At 41.7% G+C, this 16,668-nt stretch overlaps 1 protein-coding gene across 2 annotated transcripts in view; it reads right to left on the reverse strand.

Moving 5' to 3' along the window:
• The window catches only part of LOC114682331 (pregnancy-specific glycoprotein 22-like), a 50,364-nt gene extending 34,718 nt beyond the window's left edge, over window positions 1–15,646 (reverse strand). Inside the window, exons 1-5 of one of the 2 annotated variants that reach the window (XM_028860537.2) lie at window positions 15,450–15,646; window positions 13,997–14,356; window positions 10,790–11,149; window positions 9,146–9,505; window positions 7,788–8,127 (exon numbers count right to left, since the gene is read on the reverse strand). In XM_028860537.2, coding sequence (XP_028716370.1) covers window positions 7,844–8,127; window positions 9,146–9,505; window positions 10,790–11,149; window positions 13,997–14,356; window positions 15,450–15,513 — 1,428 coding nt within the window. In that variant the 5' untranslated portion in view covers window positions 15,514–15,646 and the 3' untranslated portion in view covers window positions 7,788–7,843. Of the gene's footprint in view, window positions 1–7,787; window positions 8,128–9,145; window positions 9,506–10,789; window positions 11,150–13,996; window positions 14,357–15,449 lie in introns of those variants that run through there. The other variant, XM_037201862.1, reaches the window with a different exon arrangement.
• Between the last annotated feature and the right edge of the window lie 1,022 nt (window positions 15,647–16,668).

Consider the following 16,668-nt stretch of genomic DNA (forward strand, 5'->3'; position numbering starts at 1 on the left):
ATGGTTAAGAAATCTTGTGTTCATCTGGATGGAGTTCTGAAACAACAGAAACCCTTTGGTGTATATTTTCTCTCTGCCACTGTATGCAGGCCCAAGAACTGGCTATTACAAAATGTGAATTCATGGATATCAAACAGACCATCAGTAAAAGGCTTGAACAATCTCATTAAGAACAAATAAAACATTTTCCCCTTTAGCTGTATTTTGCAATGGTGATTCAATAGTGAATTGAGCAATGTGGGGATATTAGCATTAAAAGTGAGGCTAGGCACTAGGAAGAAGACTTAGTAGTTAAGTGCACTGACTGCTCTTTCAGAGGTCTTGATTTCAATTCCAAAGCACACACAGAATAGCTCACTACTGTCTGTATCTACAGTCCTAGGAAATCTGACCACTTTTCTGAGCACTGCAGGTATTGCATGCCTTTAGTACACAGATACATGTGTAGGCAAAACACCAAAAACACAAATAAGTTTTAAACAATCTTTAAAAATTAAATTAAAAATGAATCTAGAAGAGAAATAGGGGAATCTTAGGACCTGTGCATTATGTGAAAAGTTGGTTCCTGTGTGCTAAGCCGTTGTGTTCATCATGTGTTTTCACGGGTGTGTTTACAGAACTTGATAAACAGAAGGTACGTAAAATGATCTTCTTCCTTTTTTTTATTATCAAGACATTTTCTGTTCATTTTACATACCAACCACAGGTACCCCTTTTCTCCCTCCTCCTGTCTCCCCCAGAATTGCCCCCAACCCACTCTCCACTCCTAACTCCTCCAAGGTAAGATGTCCTATGGGGAGTCAGCAGAGCCTGGAACAATCAGTTGAGGCAAGTCCAAGCACCTCTCCATGACCCAAGGCTGTATAAATTGTCCCACCACAGACACTGGACTCCAAAAGCCCACTCATGCAGCAGGAACAGATCCTAATCCCACTGCCAGGGGCCCCTTAAGCAGGTCAAGCTAAACAACTGTATCACCTATGCAGAGTGCTGAGTCCAGTCCCATGGAGTCTCCACAGCTATTGGTTCACATTTCATGAGTTCCCACTAGCTTGGTTTGGTTGATTCTGTATGTTTCCCATCATGATCTTGATGCCCCTTGCTCATAGAATCCCTCTTCTCTCACTTTGACTGGACTCCTGGAGCTCAGCCTGGTGCTTAGCTATGGATCTCTGTATTTGTTTCCATCAGTTACTGGATGGTAGCCCTATGATGACAGTTAGGGTATCTGTCTAATTCACTAATCTGATTACTGGAGAAAGCCAATTCAGGCACCTTCTACAACACTATTGCTAGTAGTCTAAGGTGGAGTCATCCCTGTGGATTTCTGGGAACTTCCCTAGTACCCTGTTTCTCCCTGTTCCCTTTATGTCTCCCTCTATCATGGTATCTCTTTCCTTGCTCTCCCACTTTGTCCCTGTTCCAGCTCCACCATCCCACTCCCTTATGTTCTCATCTCACATCTTCTATCTTCCATTGCTCACCCTTCATTCCCAGTTTACTCATGGAGATATTATCTATTTCCCCTTCCCAGGGTGATCCATATATCCTTCTTTGGGTCCTCCTTAATATCTAGTTTATCTGGAGCTGTGGGTCTCTTTATCCTTTGCTTTACATCTAGTATCCACTTATGCATGAGTACATACCATGTTTATCCTTCTGAGTTTGGATTACCTCACTCAGGATAATATTTCCTAGTTTCAACCATTTGCCTGCAATTTTCTTGATGAATATCACCTCCTTTAAGTGCTCCTGAACATGTCATTGACCCTGTGTAGACTTCTCTTCTAAGGTTTCTAAATGGATCACCTCTGACTGCCTTAAGATCTCTGTTCCCACTCAAAAGCATTTGTGCTGTGGAATAATGCCCTTGTACACTGGTTTAATAAAATGCTGATTGACCAGTAGCCAGGTAGGAAGTATAGGCAGGGGTAAGCAGACAGGGAGAATTCCGGGAAGAGGAAGAGCAGAGTCAGGAGTCACCAGCCAGACACAGAGGAATCAAGATGAAAAGGCAGACCTGAAAAAAGGTATCAAGTCACATGGCTAAACACAAATAAGTATTATAGGTTAGTTTAAGTGTAAGAGCTAGTCAGTAATAGGCCTGAGCTAATGGCCAAGCAGTTATAATTAATATAAGCCACTGTGTGTTTACTTGGGGGACATGAGTGGGAGAGATTGTCCTGATCACTGGCTGGCTGGAACACAGGAAAACTTCTGACTACATATTTGGAGTATGAGAACATGCCTTCCACAACATTTTCCTCTACAGTCCCTGAATCATATCTTTACCATTTTCTTTTTATAAGATTTATTTTAATTTTGTTTGTGTGTGATTCTGTGCGATATGAGCACAAGAGCCCTCTGAGATCAGAGGACTCTGTGGAATCCCCAGAGCTAGAGAAAGGTGAGATTGTAAAGTCTCTTAAAATTGGCTCTGGGAACTGAACCCCAGAATGGTTCCCTCTATCAAGATATCTCTTTCATTGTTCTCTTCCATTCCATCTTCAAGGCTATATCTGACCCTCTTCACCTGACTCAAGTCCCCCTTCCTTAGGCCCAACTAGGATATTGTGTCCCTTCCTGCCCTCTTCTTCTGACTTCACTTCAGAGCTGCCTGCAATCCCACAGCTCCTTTAGGCTTTCATGGCTTTTGTGACTCTGTTCTCTAACCTTTTTCTGTGGCTGAGACCATATTCTCCCAGAACTTATATTTTGTCCCCACCTTCTGGCCTCTATGACTATGAAAGCCCTGGTACTAGGCACTGAGCCTCTCCTCCATGACCCTTGTTGAGAGTGGTGATGATCCACAGAATGGCTTGTCCTCATTTGATCCTTCCTGAGTCCTGAGAATGCCTGCAAATACAGGCTGCAGTGACATTTTTTTCTTCCCTTCTCTCATCCATGGTGTCTTCTATACCCTCTCGTTCCCCCTTTTGAAAACCTCTGTACTCTACAACTGGCCCTGGATCTGATGTATCCTAAAATTATTTGCCTTTTAAATCAAATTTGGCTTCAATACCTCTTAAATAATCAATCCAAAGGGCTAAGTAATGGTATTCTAGATCCCAATATTATGTGAGATCTTTACGTATACAGTAAGTAATTTGGGAAATGAAAAGAAATCCCCCATTCACTATTTCTCTTTTCTCTACTTCAAGCTCTATTTGTTTTGCCTGGTCTCCTCTCCCAACACCATGTAAATGTCCTGTCTTTTCAGTTCTTGTTGACGGGTCTTTAAGTTTATTGCAAAGTGGAAGCCAGGAGCCAGATCTAGCGGGAGTGGGAGAAAGCTAAGGAGTAGGTCATCTACAGTGTGTACACATTCCTTGTTGGCTGGTGTGCCTCTCAGCTCTCTCTTGAAGCATCCCCCCTCTATAGGCCAGGCTCAAAAAATTTCTTACCTCTAGGCCTTCTTTGTTCACAGCTTACTATATTCAGTTCCTCAGGAATTTAGGTGTGTTTTAGGTAAGAGCATCATTAAAACATTGTTTTATGCTGTCCCATTTGAATTAAAATCTGTCTCTGGAGATGGGATGTGGCCTCCCTTCCTCTAGACTCAAGCATGTTTGTTGAAAAGTTTCCTCCAAAATCTCTGCCCTATGTCAGGAACTTGAAGGCAGGAACCATGCAGGAAAGCTGATTGCTGGCTCATTCTTGCCCCTCTCTCTGGGTGCTTAAGATTGGCTATTTTTCTCAGACATCCCAGGGTCACCTGCATAGAGATGGCACCACCCAGAAAGGCCTCAACTCTCCTAAACCCATTAAGACAATCAAGACAATCCCCCACAGACAATTCTGCAGACTAGCCTGCTTAAGGTAAAAACTCAATTAAGATAGGGTCCCCACATCCATGACTGTATGCTGTGTCAATAAAGCTCCCTGTTCTCCAATGAAGTGCCCATGACTGCTGTCTGTGACCATGACATATGTTCCTATCTACAACTTCATGCAGTTATTTACTCTTGGGTGTGATTACTTCTTTTTGTTTTAGAGTTTTCAGGTGTGTTATTAAGTATCTAGTATAATATCTATCCAGTTTTTTTTAAATGTAGGAACTTAGTGCTATAAGCTCTTCTCTTATCACTGCTTGCATTGTGTCCCATAAGAAATAGTCAAACTAAGGGCTCAAAAGAATAAAATAGAAACAAATAGAACAATACAAAGAATTAATGAGACAAATATCTGGTTCCTTGGAAAAGTAAAAAAAAAATAGACAAACCATTATCCACACTAACTAAAAGACAGAGAAGAAATATCCAAATTAACAAAATCAGAAACTAAAAAGGTGATATAACAGAAGACACTGAGAAATTCCAGAGAATCAATGGTCATAATTTTAAAATAAACTGTATTCCACTTAATAAGAAAATCAAAAAGAATATTTTTGAGATATGTATCACTTAAAAAACTTAAATGAAGACAAGGTAAGGAATTTAAACAGACTTATAACCCTTAGGGAAATAGAAAAACTAGTTAAATTTTTTCTATCAAAAACTGCCCAGAGCCAGATGGTTTTAGCTTAAACTTCTGCTAGACATTCGAAAATGAGTTAAGGCCAATAATCCTCAAATTATTCCACAAAATCAAAACATAAGGAACATTGCCCAATTCAGTTTCTGAGGCTACAGCTACCCTCCCTGACATTCAAACCATATAAAGATCCTACAAAGAAAGAGAATTACAGCCCAATTTCTCTTATGAACATAGATGAAAAATACCCAGTAAAAAACTAGCAAAACAAATTCAAGAACACATCAAAAGATCATATATCATGATCAAGTAAGCTCCAGGCAAGAGATGTGGGAATGCTTCAGTATGAGAAAATCAATAAATAAAACACACCATATAAATAAAGTGGAAGAAGAAAACACACACCATTAGGTGCAAAAAACAAACAACAAACAAACAAAAACCCCCCAAAAAATCTGCCCTTGACAAAAATCCAACACTACTTCATTATAAAAGTCCTGGAAATATAAGGGAAAACAAGAGAAATGCCTAAACATAATGAAGGCAATTTACAGAAAGCTTATACCCAACATCAAATTAAATGGAGAGAATATCAAAGCAATTCTGCTAATATCAGGAACAGGACAAGGTTGATCACTCTCTCCATATCTATTCATTGTAGCGTTTAAAGATATAGCTACAGTAATAAGACAACTTATGGAAATCAAGGGAATACAAACTGGAAATCAAAAAAAACCCCAAAGTATTCTTGTTTGCAGATGATATGATAGTATATATAAGTGACCTTAAAAATTCCAACATAGAAATTCTACAGCTGATAAACACTTTCAGCAAAGTACCTAGATAATAAAATTAACTCATGAAAATCAGTAACCCTCCTATATATGATAAAAAACAAACCAAGAAAGACATCAGAAAAAGAACACCTTTCACAATAGGCTCAAATATTTTGGGGGAACTCTAACCAAGAATGTTCAAGATCTGGATGATAAAATATTTAAGTCTTTAAAGAAAGAAACTAAAGAAGATATCATAATATGGAAAGATATTCCATGTTCTTGGATTCCTAGGATTAACATAGTAAAAAATGTCCATCCTATTAAGAGAAATCTACAGATTTTAATGCAGTCTCCATCAAGATTCCAACACAATTCTTTACACACTTTGAAAGGACAATTGTCAACTTATTATGGGAAAACAAAAAAGCCAAGATAACTAAAAGAATCCTGAATAATAAAAACTCTGCTGGGGGTATTACCATTCCTGATTTCAAATTCAACTCCAGAGCTATTGTAATAAAATCAGCATATTGTTACCATAAAAACCTGTTGATCAATGAATGGAATAGAAATGAAGACATAAATGCAGACATAAATCCACATACCTGTGGACACCTGATTTTAAACAAAGAAGTCAAAATTATACAATGGAAAAAAGAAAAGCATCTTCAGCAAATGTGCTGGTCTAACTGGATGTCTGCATATAGAGGAATGTTAATAGATCCATACTTATCACTGAGCATCAAAACAGAAATCCAAGTGGATCAAAGACCTCAATATAAAACCAGATACACTGAACTTAATAGAAAAGGAAGTGAGGAATTTGCTTGACTGCATTGGCATAGGAGACAACTTTCTGAATAGAACACCAATAGGACAAGTACTAAGATAAACAATAAATAGGACCTCAGGTAACTGAGAGGCTTCTTCACAGCCAAGAACACTATCAGACAAAGAGTCAGTCTACAGAATGGGAAAGAGTTTTGCCAACTCCACATCTGATAGAGAACTAATATCCAAAATATATAAAATATTAAAGAAGCTAGATTTAAAAAAACAAATTATCCAATTAAATGAAGGGGTACAGATCTAAACAGAGAATTCTCAATAGAGGAACTTCAAGTGGCTGGGAAACACTTAAAGAAATGCTCAGTATTGTTAGCTATCAGGAAAATGCAAATTAAAACTACTTTGAGATTCCATCATACACCTTTCACAATGGCTAAAATCAATAATACAAGTGATAGCTCATGCTGGTAAAGATGTGAATCAAAGGGAACACTCCTCTATTGCTGGTGGGAATATAAACTTGTACAGACATTACAGAAATAAATATGGCTGTTACTCAGAAAGTTGGGAATCAGTCTACTTCAATATCCAGCTACATCACTCTTGGGTATATATCCAAAGGTTGCTTTGCTCAGCCATGTTCATTAATGATACCCAGAAAGTGGAAACAATACAAATGTCTCTCAACAGAAAAATTAATAAGAAAATGTGGTACATTTACACAATGGGGTATCACTCAGCTTTTTAAATGACATTACGAAATTTTCAGGCAAATTCACAGATCTAGAAAAAAATCATTTTTCTAGATCCTAGATCTGAGTGAGGTAACACAGACCCATAAGATAAATATGGTATGTATTAGGACAATACACATAACTCACTGAACATGGAATAGTTGAGCTGATGTCTACATGGAGCCTTTGCCCCTAAGTTATAGTTTCTTTGGTGCAGGAAAAGGAGAAATGTGAACACCCACCAAGCCACAAAATCTTTGCCCTACAAGTAGCCAACCAATGTCTGATTTTATCTATGACTCACTTCACAAGAAGGAACTGATACCCAACACTGCTTAGGTAAACTGGAACAACAGACTAGACAGCCAAAAGTTGTGAAAACAAATATAACTGCTAGAAATAAAAATTAAAAAAAAACCCAGCAAAATGATTCCTAATGATACTCTTCTATACTCATAGATCATTTCCTTTTCCAGTCATTATCAGTGAGCCTTTCTCAGGCAACAGATGAGAACAGAAGAGATGCAGAGACCCACAGAAAGACATTATGCAGTGTGAAACCAGTTATGTCCACAGTGAAACACGGGTAGTCCCTTCTGTTGTCACTCATCCTCACTTAAGATGGATTACTGGTGTCAAGACAACACTGGTGTTAGATGAATTAGTTAAACATGAAATATATTGGGCATGTGATAAGATGTATTTATCTCTATGCAAACACTGCACCATTTTCAAAGCAGACTCAGAGCATCCAAAAGGTTGGGGATCCCTGAAATTAGTTCTCAGGGATTCTGAGGTTTGGCTATATATTTTATACACAACATAAACTTTTAATGCTTCTGCATTTCTGTTTACTATATTGATGTCTTTATTTTCTGTTACAGACATAATCTCACTTGAAATCCTGACCTGCCCTTGTAGACGTGTGTATCCTAGGAGTACAGGCATGAGTCACCATGCTTATTGTACCTGAGTGGTAACTGACAATTTTTACCACATACTTTTTCTCCTTGTTGTGCCCCATTGATAAACAATTACCCCCATTCTGTTGTAGTATGAGAGGAGAGGTCACTTATTCATCACGGCTAGGCTAACTGGGAGACTGGTCTTCGTACTGACTGGGTTAGAGACCTGACACTTATACTCTCCAACATCCTCCCTCATAATGGGATCTATGCTGAGTTGGCACTTTGTTGGGGACAGAGTCATCCTCTCTGTGAGCTGCAGACTTTGGTTATTGAAGATCCAACGGAAGGAGATTCCAGTGCTGGCTGAGAGGCAGGTGAGGACCACAGAGCTATGTAATGTAAGTATAGTGTTGGTGACTTGAATGAAGGGATGTTTCACAGGCTCTGCAAAGAAACAGAGGAGTACACCAAATGATAGTAGTCCTTCAGAGAGCTCAACTATCTTCTCTATAGTTCACACTTACTAAAACCTCCAGGGTAGATAAGTTAGAGCTGTGACTATAGACATGTCTTGTACCCTGGATCTGTCACCCATGGCCTCTGTGACCTTGATTAAGCCACTGAATTTTCTGTGTCTCAATTTCCCTACAATGGGACACATTGTAAATGATCACTACTGTGTCTGTGAGCTAAGCATAGTTATGAGCAATGCCATGACCTTGGGATGCAGGAGCTGCTCAAATCAGCAGCATCTCTAACTATTTGCCTGCAGAAGAGAATTCCCTAGGCTGTGTCCATGACAATGTCTGAAGTAGCTGCCTCCTCTCTTTCTGCCATGGGGACACTGACCTTCCTTTAAGTCTTCTAAGCCCAGTAAGATAACAGGCTATGACACCTGTCTACTGAGAATCAGGAGAAGGAGTTGCACAGGTGACCTAACTGAAGCTCTCTTGGCAGTGAACAGCTGGTTCCACAATCTATGGAACTTGGACAGCCAGTAAAACCTTGTTTCCTGTAAACTCTAACAGGAAATCAAAGCCAATAAGTCACAAAAATTTCCAATGTCATCTGGATAGAGGTGATGGATAGGGATAAAGTTTGGAGCCAAGGCTTCCTAGTGCTCTCTGTTAGGACCCCATAGCTTCCTCAGCCAGTGCCTGCCTGAAAACCAAAGAGTCTTTCTTGGCACTGTGTGCATAGTGAGAGCCACAAGAGTGTGAACTGTGGCTGACATCCTTGTGCTGAGTTATCCAAACATGATACTTTCTGCAGGTGGAGACTGGTGATGGCTTCTGATATATTGCAGTTTGTCTACCACATGAATGTCACACAATAAGAGCCCAAACCTCAGTTTGAGGACACAATGCAGTACGGTAGCAAACAAGCATAAACCAATCCTGACAGATCAGTGTATGAAGTAGGATAAACCACACCCAGCAGTGGAGACCATAGAGTCACTTACTGTTCACATGGAGATGCACATCTGCTTTATCGATTTTGAAATCTCTATTTAAAATTTCTAGTGTGTACATTCCTGCATCTTTCTCAGTGACATCCTGGAGCATCAGGGACCCATTGGTGTACACCATCTCTCTTCTGCTGTGTGCACTCCCCCAGGTGGTGGAATTCATGGCTCTGCTGTATTCTACAATTTTAAGAACCAGGACACTATGCATTGATTTATACCAGGAAAAGGCTTGCAGATCTTCTGGAAGATTATGTACTTGGAGAAGAACACTTTCACCTTCAGCAGCATACCGAGGTATGGGTTGGATCATGAGTTGGGAAGAGTTGAGATGGTTACAGCATGGAGAAAGGGAGGCTGAAAGAAAAAATAGAAAAAAAACCCATCACATGGAGATCATCGGGCTGGGTGAAAAGACAGTGACCTCCATCTTGAGTAGATCGACTCATCACTCAGCCTAGAGTTACAGGTGTGTATGTGTGTCTAACCCATTTAATGAAGGGCAGAAACATGACCTCCTCCTTTCCAAAAGTGCCCCTGACAGTGTCATGTCCTTTGCATGGAATTGACTCCTCAGGTGTCTACTTGGCTGCTTCCTTAGTCAGACACTGTGTGCATGCATGCACACTGGGTTTTGAGAGGATGCCTCCCCTGAACTCAACAGACCCAGGATGCTCACTTACTGTGTTTTGTTTTTGTTTATTTTGTTTTGTTGTTGGTTTGTTTGTTTCCTTTTTGGTTCCAGTCAGCTCCTGACTTCACCTTCTAGATGTTCTTTCCAGCAAGACTGGGACTGAGTGAGGGCCAGGACCAGTCTGATCTTCAGGGCTGCGGTCTTCGAAATAGCTGGTTTTATGTCAACTTGACACATGTAAAGTACTTTTGAAAGACAAGGCCTCAATTGAAAATACCACCACCAGATTGGCCTGTAGGACTCTTTACACTGCTGTCCACCCAGTCTGTAATATATATATATATATATATATATATATATATATATATATATATGTGTGTGTGTGTGTGTGTGTGTGTGTGTGTGTGTGTTTGTGCATACATATGTGATTGATGTGGAAGGGTTCAGACCACTACCTGAAGTCCAGTCCCTAGGCTAGGAGTCCTGGGTGATATATGAGAGCAGGTTGAACAAGCCATGAGGAACAAGCCAGTAAGCAGCACTCCTCTGTGGTCTCTGCGTAAGTTCCTGGATTTTATTTATGACACTTTCAACTTGGAGCTAATAATTACCCCAGTTCACATGGACAGGCAAAATACATGGTTCCCTATCAGCGTTGAGAGAAAGTAAGGGTTGAATCCTAGCAAAATGCTCCTCTAGGTCACTTTAGTTTAGCCTTGGACAGATGACAGAATTCAGGGCTCCATGGTCTAGAGCTCCAAGAGACTGGGCTGCCTCTGACCTCTTGGACTGAGTTACTTTTCACCAAGGTCTTTCTTGATGCAGTGGGGGTAGTTAGAAGACAGAGTCTGATCTATGGCCATTTGTCTCTAACATGTGTGTTATATACTAAGTGCTCAAACACCAACATGGAGACGGTGCGGAGGGGAGGGAGGCACAGGCCAGGCATCACAGTTCTGTGTGTCTCAACCTCACCCTGCACTGAACAGTCACAGAGAGTCACTTACTGTCCATCTGGAGTTGCACATGTGCTAATTCTGTTTTCATATCTGTACTTAGAGTCCGTAGGGTGTATAATCCAGTGTCCTTCCAGGTGACGTTGTGGAGCAGCAGGGATCCATTGCTGTACACTGTCTCTCCACCATTGTGTGCAGGGCCCAGCACACTTGAATTCATGGTTATTATGTGTCTTGCCACCTCAAAGTTGTTGGACACAATCATCCCCTTATACCAGAAAAGGGATCGAAGATTTTCTGGGAGATTGTGAACAAGTAGAAGAACACTTCCCCCCTCGGCAATGATGGGGGGCACAGATTCAATAGTGGGTTGGGCAGATGTGGAAAGGGGCCCACAGCTCCAAAGGAAAGCTAGAAGGGAAGAGAGAGATCCACCAATATTAAGAATTTTGTATTTTGGTAAGATAAAGCCCTCTATTCTGAACAGGTTTGTTCTCTGCTCACTCTAGCTGTGTGGGTGAGTATCTCCTAATCTGTATCCCTGAATTAGCATGACAACTAGCTCATTGCTGTCAGATCTCAGCTCACATTTACAGTAGATTGGTGTTGGTGTGAGGTCTGCTTGACCTCTTCTCTTACAGACCCTGTGTCTTCACTCCGACTCTTTTTGTTGTTGTTCTGTTCCTTTTGTGGTTCCAGTCAATACCTCACTTCACTTTCTAGCTTTCTTTAATGATCTGTCTTCCACTAGGACAGGGGCATCATAAGAACCATGATTTGTCTTATATTTTAAAAAAATTATACCTAGAAAAATACTCAGATACTTGTGGAGCATAAATGAATGAATGAATGAATGAATGAATGATGTTGCAAAACTCTGGTATGTCCATGGACTTAGTTAAGAAATCCATAGGTTTGGGTATACAGAATTGAGTCATTATATTAGCTTTAATTTTTTACACTTATTTACAGATTATATTTATATGTGACTATGAGTTCATGAACATGCCTCAGTGTGGATGGATAGATATAGGACACAGTACTGAGGTGGACGTCAGAGGACTTGTGTTCATTAGTCTCAGCTTGTCAGACAATAAAGCAAATAGCTATATCCATTGAACCATGTCATTGATAATATCGCCTTGATTTTTTTTTGGGGATGTCAAGGTGAGAACATTAGCCTTTAGAATATTGTGGTCATGGTGATTAACTTTGGGAAAGAATAATGTCTCCTCCATCCTTACTTTCCAATATTGAGTGTTTCCTGATGCTGAGCCTCTGACCCACCCTGTGTCTTCTCCCCTACAAACAGAGACTCCTCTTGGGTCCTTGTACCACTCAGGAGATTCCAGAGAGTAAATGAGTTCTCTCCTCTCACACACTGTTAAATCACGTTCTCCTCACCTGAAAGCAGGAGTTCCTAAGAATCAGTGACCCTATGCAGAGGAGTACAGGGGGAAAACTATGGCCTCTATGGCCTGATCTGTCCTCTTTCTGTGGCATACCTATTCCAGCACAGTACCCAAGTTGTTTTGTTCTTCCCCTCTCTGAGCTGAGCTTCCTCCCAGGGAGGAGCACCTCCCAGATTCCCAGGAGCTCTGGGTGGTTCTCTGTTCAAAACACTGCTCTGTCCCCCACATCAGTGCTGCTTCATGTCCCACTCCACTTCTCTCTTGATGTCTTAGTCGTCCATAACACTGAGTGATCATCAAGGTTAATGAGCATCCCTATTATCAAGAAAGTAGCAGATGACCCTGGGGCTGCCCTCCACTGTGTTCTGGCTTTGGTCTCTAAGCACCCAAAAGGGAAAGTCTGTACAACTGTGTGGCACAGAAACCCAGCTGGTCACCCAGTCATCTTTCCTGTGTTTTCAGTGCTCTGCAAACATGGAATTTGCTCTCAGCAGGAAGGTGACAGAGATGTCTATGGGGCTTCAAAGGGACCAGATGAGTGATACATGGGGAAGGGGACAGATCCTTCTTACTGAAGTCATCAGTTAGGATTCAGACCTAGGACAAAGGCCCAGGAGCAGATGTGTCAGGAGTCTCACATCCTGGATGTGTAGAAGGAGGTGACCCAAGTCCTGGAAGGAAACTATGGGCTCTTTTGTCTCATGCAAGATTTCAAGACCAGGCTCCTACTTCTTCTGTTTGCTGAGCTGTGTAATGGGTATGTCTGCCTATGTGCTCCCTGGTTTTTCTAAGATACCTTGGACCTCTATCTAGTTGATTCCCCTTGGCTAGCCTATATTTCAGAAAGGAAATACAGAAAAGGAAAATTGGAACATGATCCCCTGGCAGTGTAGCAGACACATAAAGCAGCCATTAGGCCTAAAAATGGTCTGTGATTTCAAAGTTGGTAAAAATATGGGATGGGGCCAGTCTTCTAGGTTAAGTTGTTGGTTCATGCAAATAGCTTTCTTATTGTTGATGCTGTGTCCTGATGCTGTCCCTGGTGATCTCTGGGAGAACTATAGCTCATGATCTGGCAAGCAGTCAGATCAGCATAGCCTGTAGCCATCTGCCTACAGGAAAGAATTCCTTGAGCTGAACCCCAAAGGACAAGCACTTGTCAGGAGGACTTATGTCCTCTGTCCCTCTCCTTGATGACCATAGATGACCATAACCTTCCTGTGAAGTCTCAAAAGGCCATCAACACATAGAGTTAGTTGCCTGTGCACATATTCCAGCTGAGAACTCCCTGATGAGTCTCTGGAGATGTCCAGGGGGCTTAGACTAACCTTATCTATAATGACAGTACATAGCTGACTCAACATACCACAAGACTTTAGTTACTAGTAAGCACCATTTCTAACTATCAAGAAGTCAAAATTCAACTTTTGTAAAATGATTCTCAGTGCCATCAGAACTTGAGAATAGGACAGAGGTCTGGAGAGTAAGGCTTCTTGATACTCACATCTCTGTAGAGATCCTGTGTTTTTCTCAACAAGGTCCAATGTTGATTCCCTAATGGTCTTTCTTGAGGGTACACTCCTGGTAAGAACCCCAAGAGTCTAGACAGAGGCTGATATCCTTGGCTGAGTTACCCACTGTGTATCCACTGTATGGAAAGTAAAATGAAATGAAGGATTCTGATCTATTGCCATTATTATACATTATGTGTGTGTCCTGCACTAAATGCTCAAACATAAGAATGAGGACACAATGTAGAGGGGAAGTAGGCACAGGACGCTCTCCTGTGTGTGTGTCCAGTCAAATAAACCCACCCAGTACTGAGAGTTAACAGAAAATCACTTACAGTACACGTGGAGGTATATGGATGTTGTTGATATGATTTCTTTATGTCTGTTTATGGATCGTAGGGTATAGAATCCAGTGTCCTTCTGGGTGACATCTTGGAGATGCAGGGATCCATTTCTGTACACTGTCTCTCTACCACTGTATTCAGGCCCTGCCACTCTTAAATTAGTGTCCATCGAATAAAGTACAATTCCAAGGTTCATATTTGTCACCCCTTTGTACCAGACAAAGGCTTCAAGATTCTCTGGCAGATTGCGGACAAGGAGAAGGACATTGTCTCCTTCAACCACATCAGGTGGCACTAATTCAATAATGACTTGGACAGTGGTGGGTAGGTACCAACAGGTTAAAATGGAGGCTAAAATGGAAGAGAGAAAATCAATCAATATTAAGCAGGTAAGATCATCACTCAGCCTAGGTGAGTGGGTAGGGGTGTGCCCACCCTCCTTGGTAGACATGAGCAACATGGCCTTCATCCCTCAGAGCCTCTGACTAGAATTCCTCTGTAAGGAATTCTATGATCAGGTGTCTACCTGGATTACCACTTAGTGTCTCCCTATTTGGTATGAGGAACCCTCTCTGGCCTCCTTCTCTAGAGAGTATCCCTTTTTTGACTTTTTTCTCTGTTTGCTTTGTGGTACCAGTCAATCCTTGGTATCATTTTCCATCTATGCTGATGTCAGATCCACTAGAACCAGGTCTTTGTGAGGACAGGGATTAGTCTGACTGTTTTTGAGGGTTCTTTTCTAGGAAAAGGCTCAGACACCAGTGGATAATGGAAAGAAGGAGGGAAGGAAGGATGGAAGAAAGGAAGGAAGAAAAAAGGAAGGGAATGGAGGGAGGGAAGAAGAGAGGAAGGAAGGTAGGAAGGTATGGAGAGGAAAATGTGTCCACATGGGCCTATGTACATAGTTCCTTGGTTTGGAGGTAACAAAAACAATTATAGACATGTGTGATTTAAATGTTTATACATTTCCTCGTGTATTGTATGAGTGTATTTGTGAAGGCGGGTGTTTCAGTGTATGTCTGTGCACACTCATGCTGCAAAAGATTTTATAAGGCAAAAAAAGGCCAGCAGGAGTCTGTTTTCTCCATTTATTATGTGGGAGCTGAAGAGTGAATGCAGATTGTCACGTCCCTACACACTGAGCTGTCTCACTGGCCCACCCCTGCTTCATTTCTATTTGAAGAGTCACTGTGTCATGGTAGGGAACATTAGACTCCAGACCATGGCAGCTGATGTGATTGGTTTGAATAGGAAGCAGTTAAGGCTTTTCCCTTCCATTTATCACCTCCTGTCTACCACCAGCTATAAGCAGCTGAGCTTCTCTCCCTCCCTGTACTTTGTGTTCTATGACTGCAAACAGACACATCGATTCTCCTCTCAGACTCCCGTCCTCTTTAGGAGACTACAGGTATCCTCTAAGTTCCCAGATATCTGGTATCCTTACCTGTGACCAGTAGCCCCTGCCAAGGGGTACAGCCCTTACAGGGAAGCATAGAAGACACCTCCATCTCTCTTCTCACTGTGCCTTTTTCCCTCTGAGGAAAAGAGCTTCAGTTCCAACACAGCTCCAGCCCCTGCTGTCCTTCCTTCCTCTGAGCTGAGTGTCCTTCTAGGTAGGAGCACTTCCCAAAATCCAGTGGGCTGTGGGTTGTTGGATCTGTGTCCAACACACTGCTCTGTCCTTTCCACTCCCAGTGCTGTTCCACATCCCTCTCAACTTTTCTCTCTTTATGTTTCACCTCCAAGCAACACATTGAACAACAAGGCTGATAAACAACCCCATGCCCTCAGAGAACAACGGCTCATCTAAGGGCTGACATATGCTTTGTCCTGTCCTTGGGTCTGTCCACACCAAAGAAGGAACCTCCATCCACCCTATGTGTCCTTCTGACAAAGAGACCCAGCTGAGTACCCAGTGTGCACTGTGTTCTCAGTGCTCTGGGAAGGTGGGATTTACTCTCAGCAGGAAAGTGACAGAGATGTCTCTGAGGGATGGAAATAGACCAACTGAGTGATTACTAGGGACGAAGATCAGTCCTTTGCCACTAATGTCACTAGACAAATTCTTGATCCAGGAGAAGTTTATGAGGTGTTTTATGTCCTCAGTGTTGAGGAAGATGCAATGTTTGTGTCTTTGAAAGGACTGTGGCCTCCCTCTTTCTATGGAGGGTTTCAAGGCAAACTTCAGTGTTATGTTTTGGCTGAGTTGTGTATTGGATAAGTCCATATCCTCTCTGATCTTCCTGAGTCACCTTGCCCTTTGTCTAGGTGATTCTCCAGCGGGAATTCTGTCTTTCCTTATGAAGATGCCAGGAGGGAGGGGAGTTCAGCTTCCTCATGTAGAAAGGTGCGTTCAGACATAGCTAGCATCCAGTAGGTCAGAGCATGGTTGTGGGACAGAGCTTTATGTTAGTAGGTACAGAGATGGAAATCAGTCTGCTTGGCAAGGTCATGGCTCAGGGAGACAATTTTTTAAAGGTTGATCATGTGGCTTGTTATCACTCCCTGAAGATCTATGATAGAACGGACATCTCATGTCTAGGGCTACAGCAGAGATGATAAAAAAGTCAACTGTGAACTTCCTCGATACCCTCAGCATAGGTGGGATGCAGGGCCTGTTATACTGATCACTGTGCTCATTAGCACTCCTAATTCCATCTAGT

The sequence above is a fragment of the Peromyscus leucopus genome, chromosome 1 (assembly GCF_004664715.2).
Source record: "Peromyscus leucopus breed LL Stock chromosome 1, UCI_PerLeu_2.1, whole genome shotgun sequence".
In the NCBI taxonomy this organism is placed as follows: Eukaryota; Metazoa; Chordata; class Mammalia; order Rodentia; family Cricetidae; genus Peromyscus; species Peromyscus leucopus.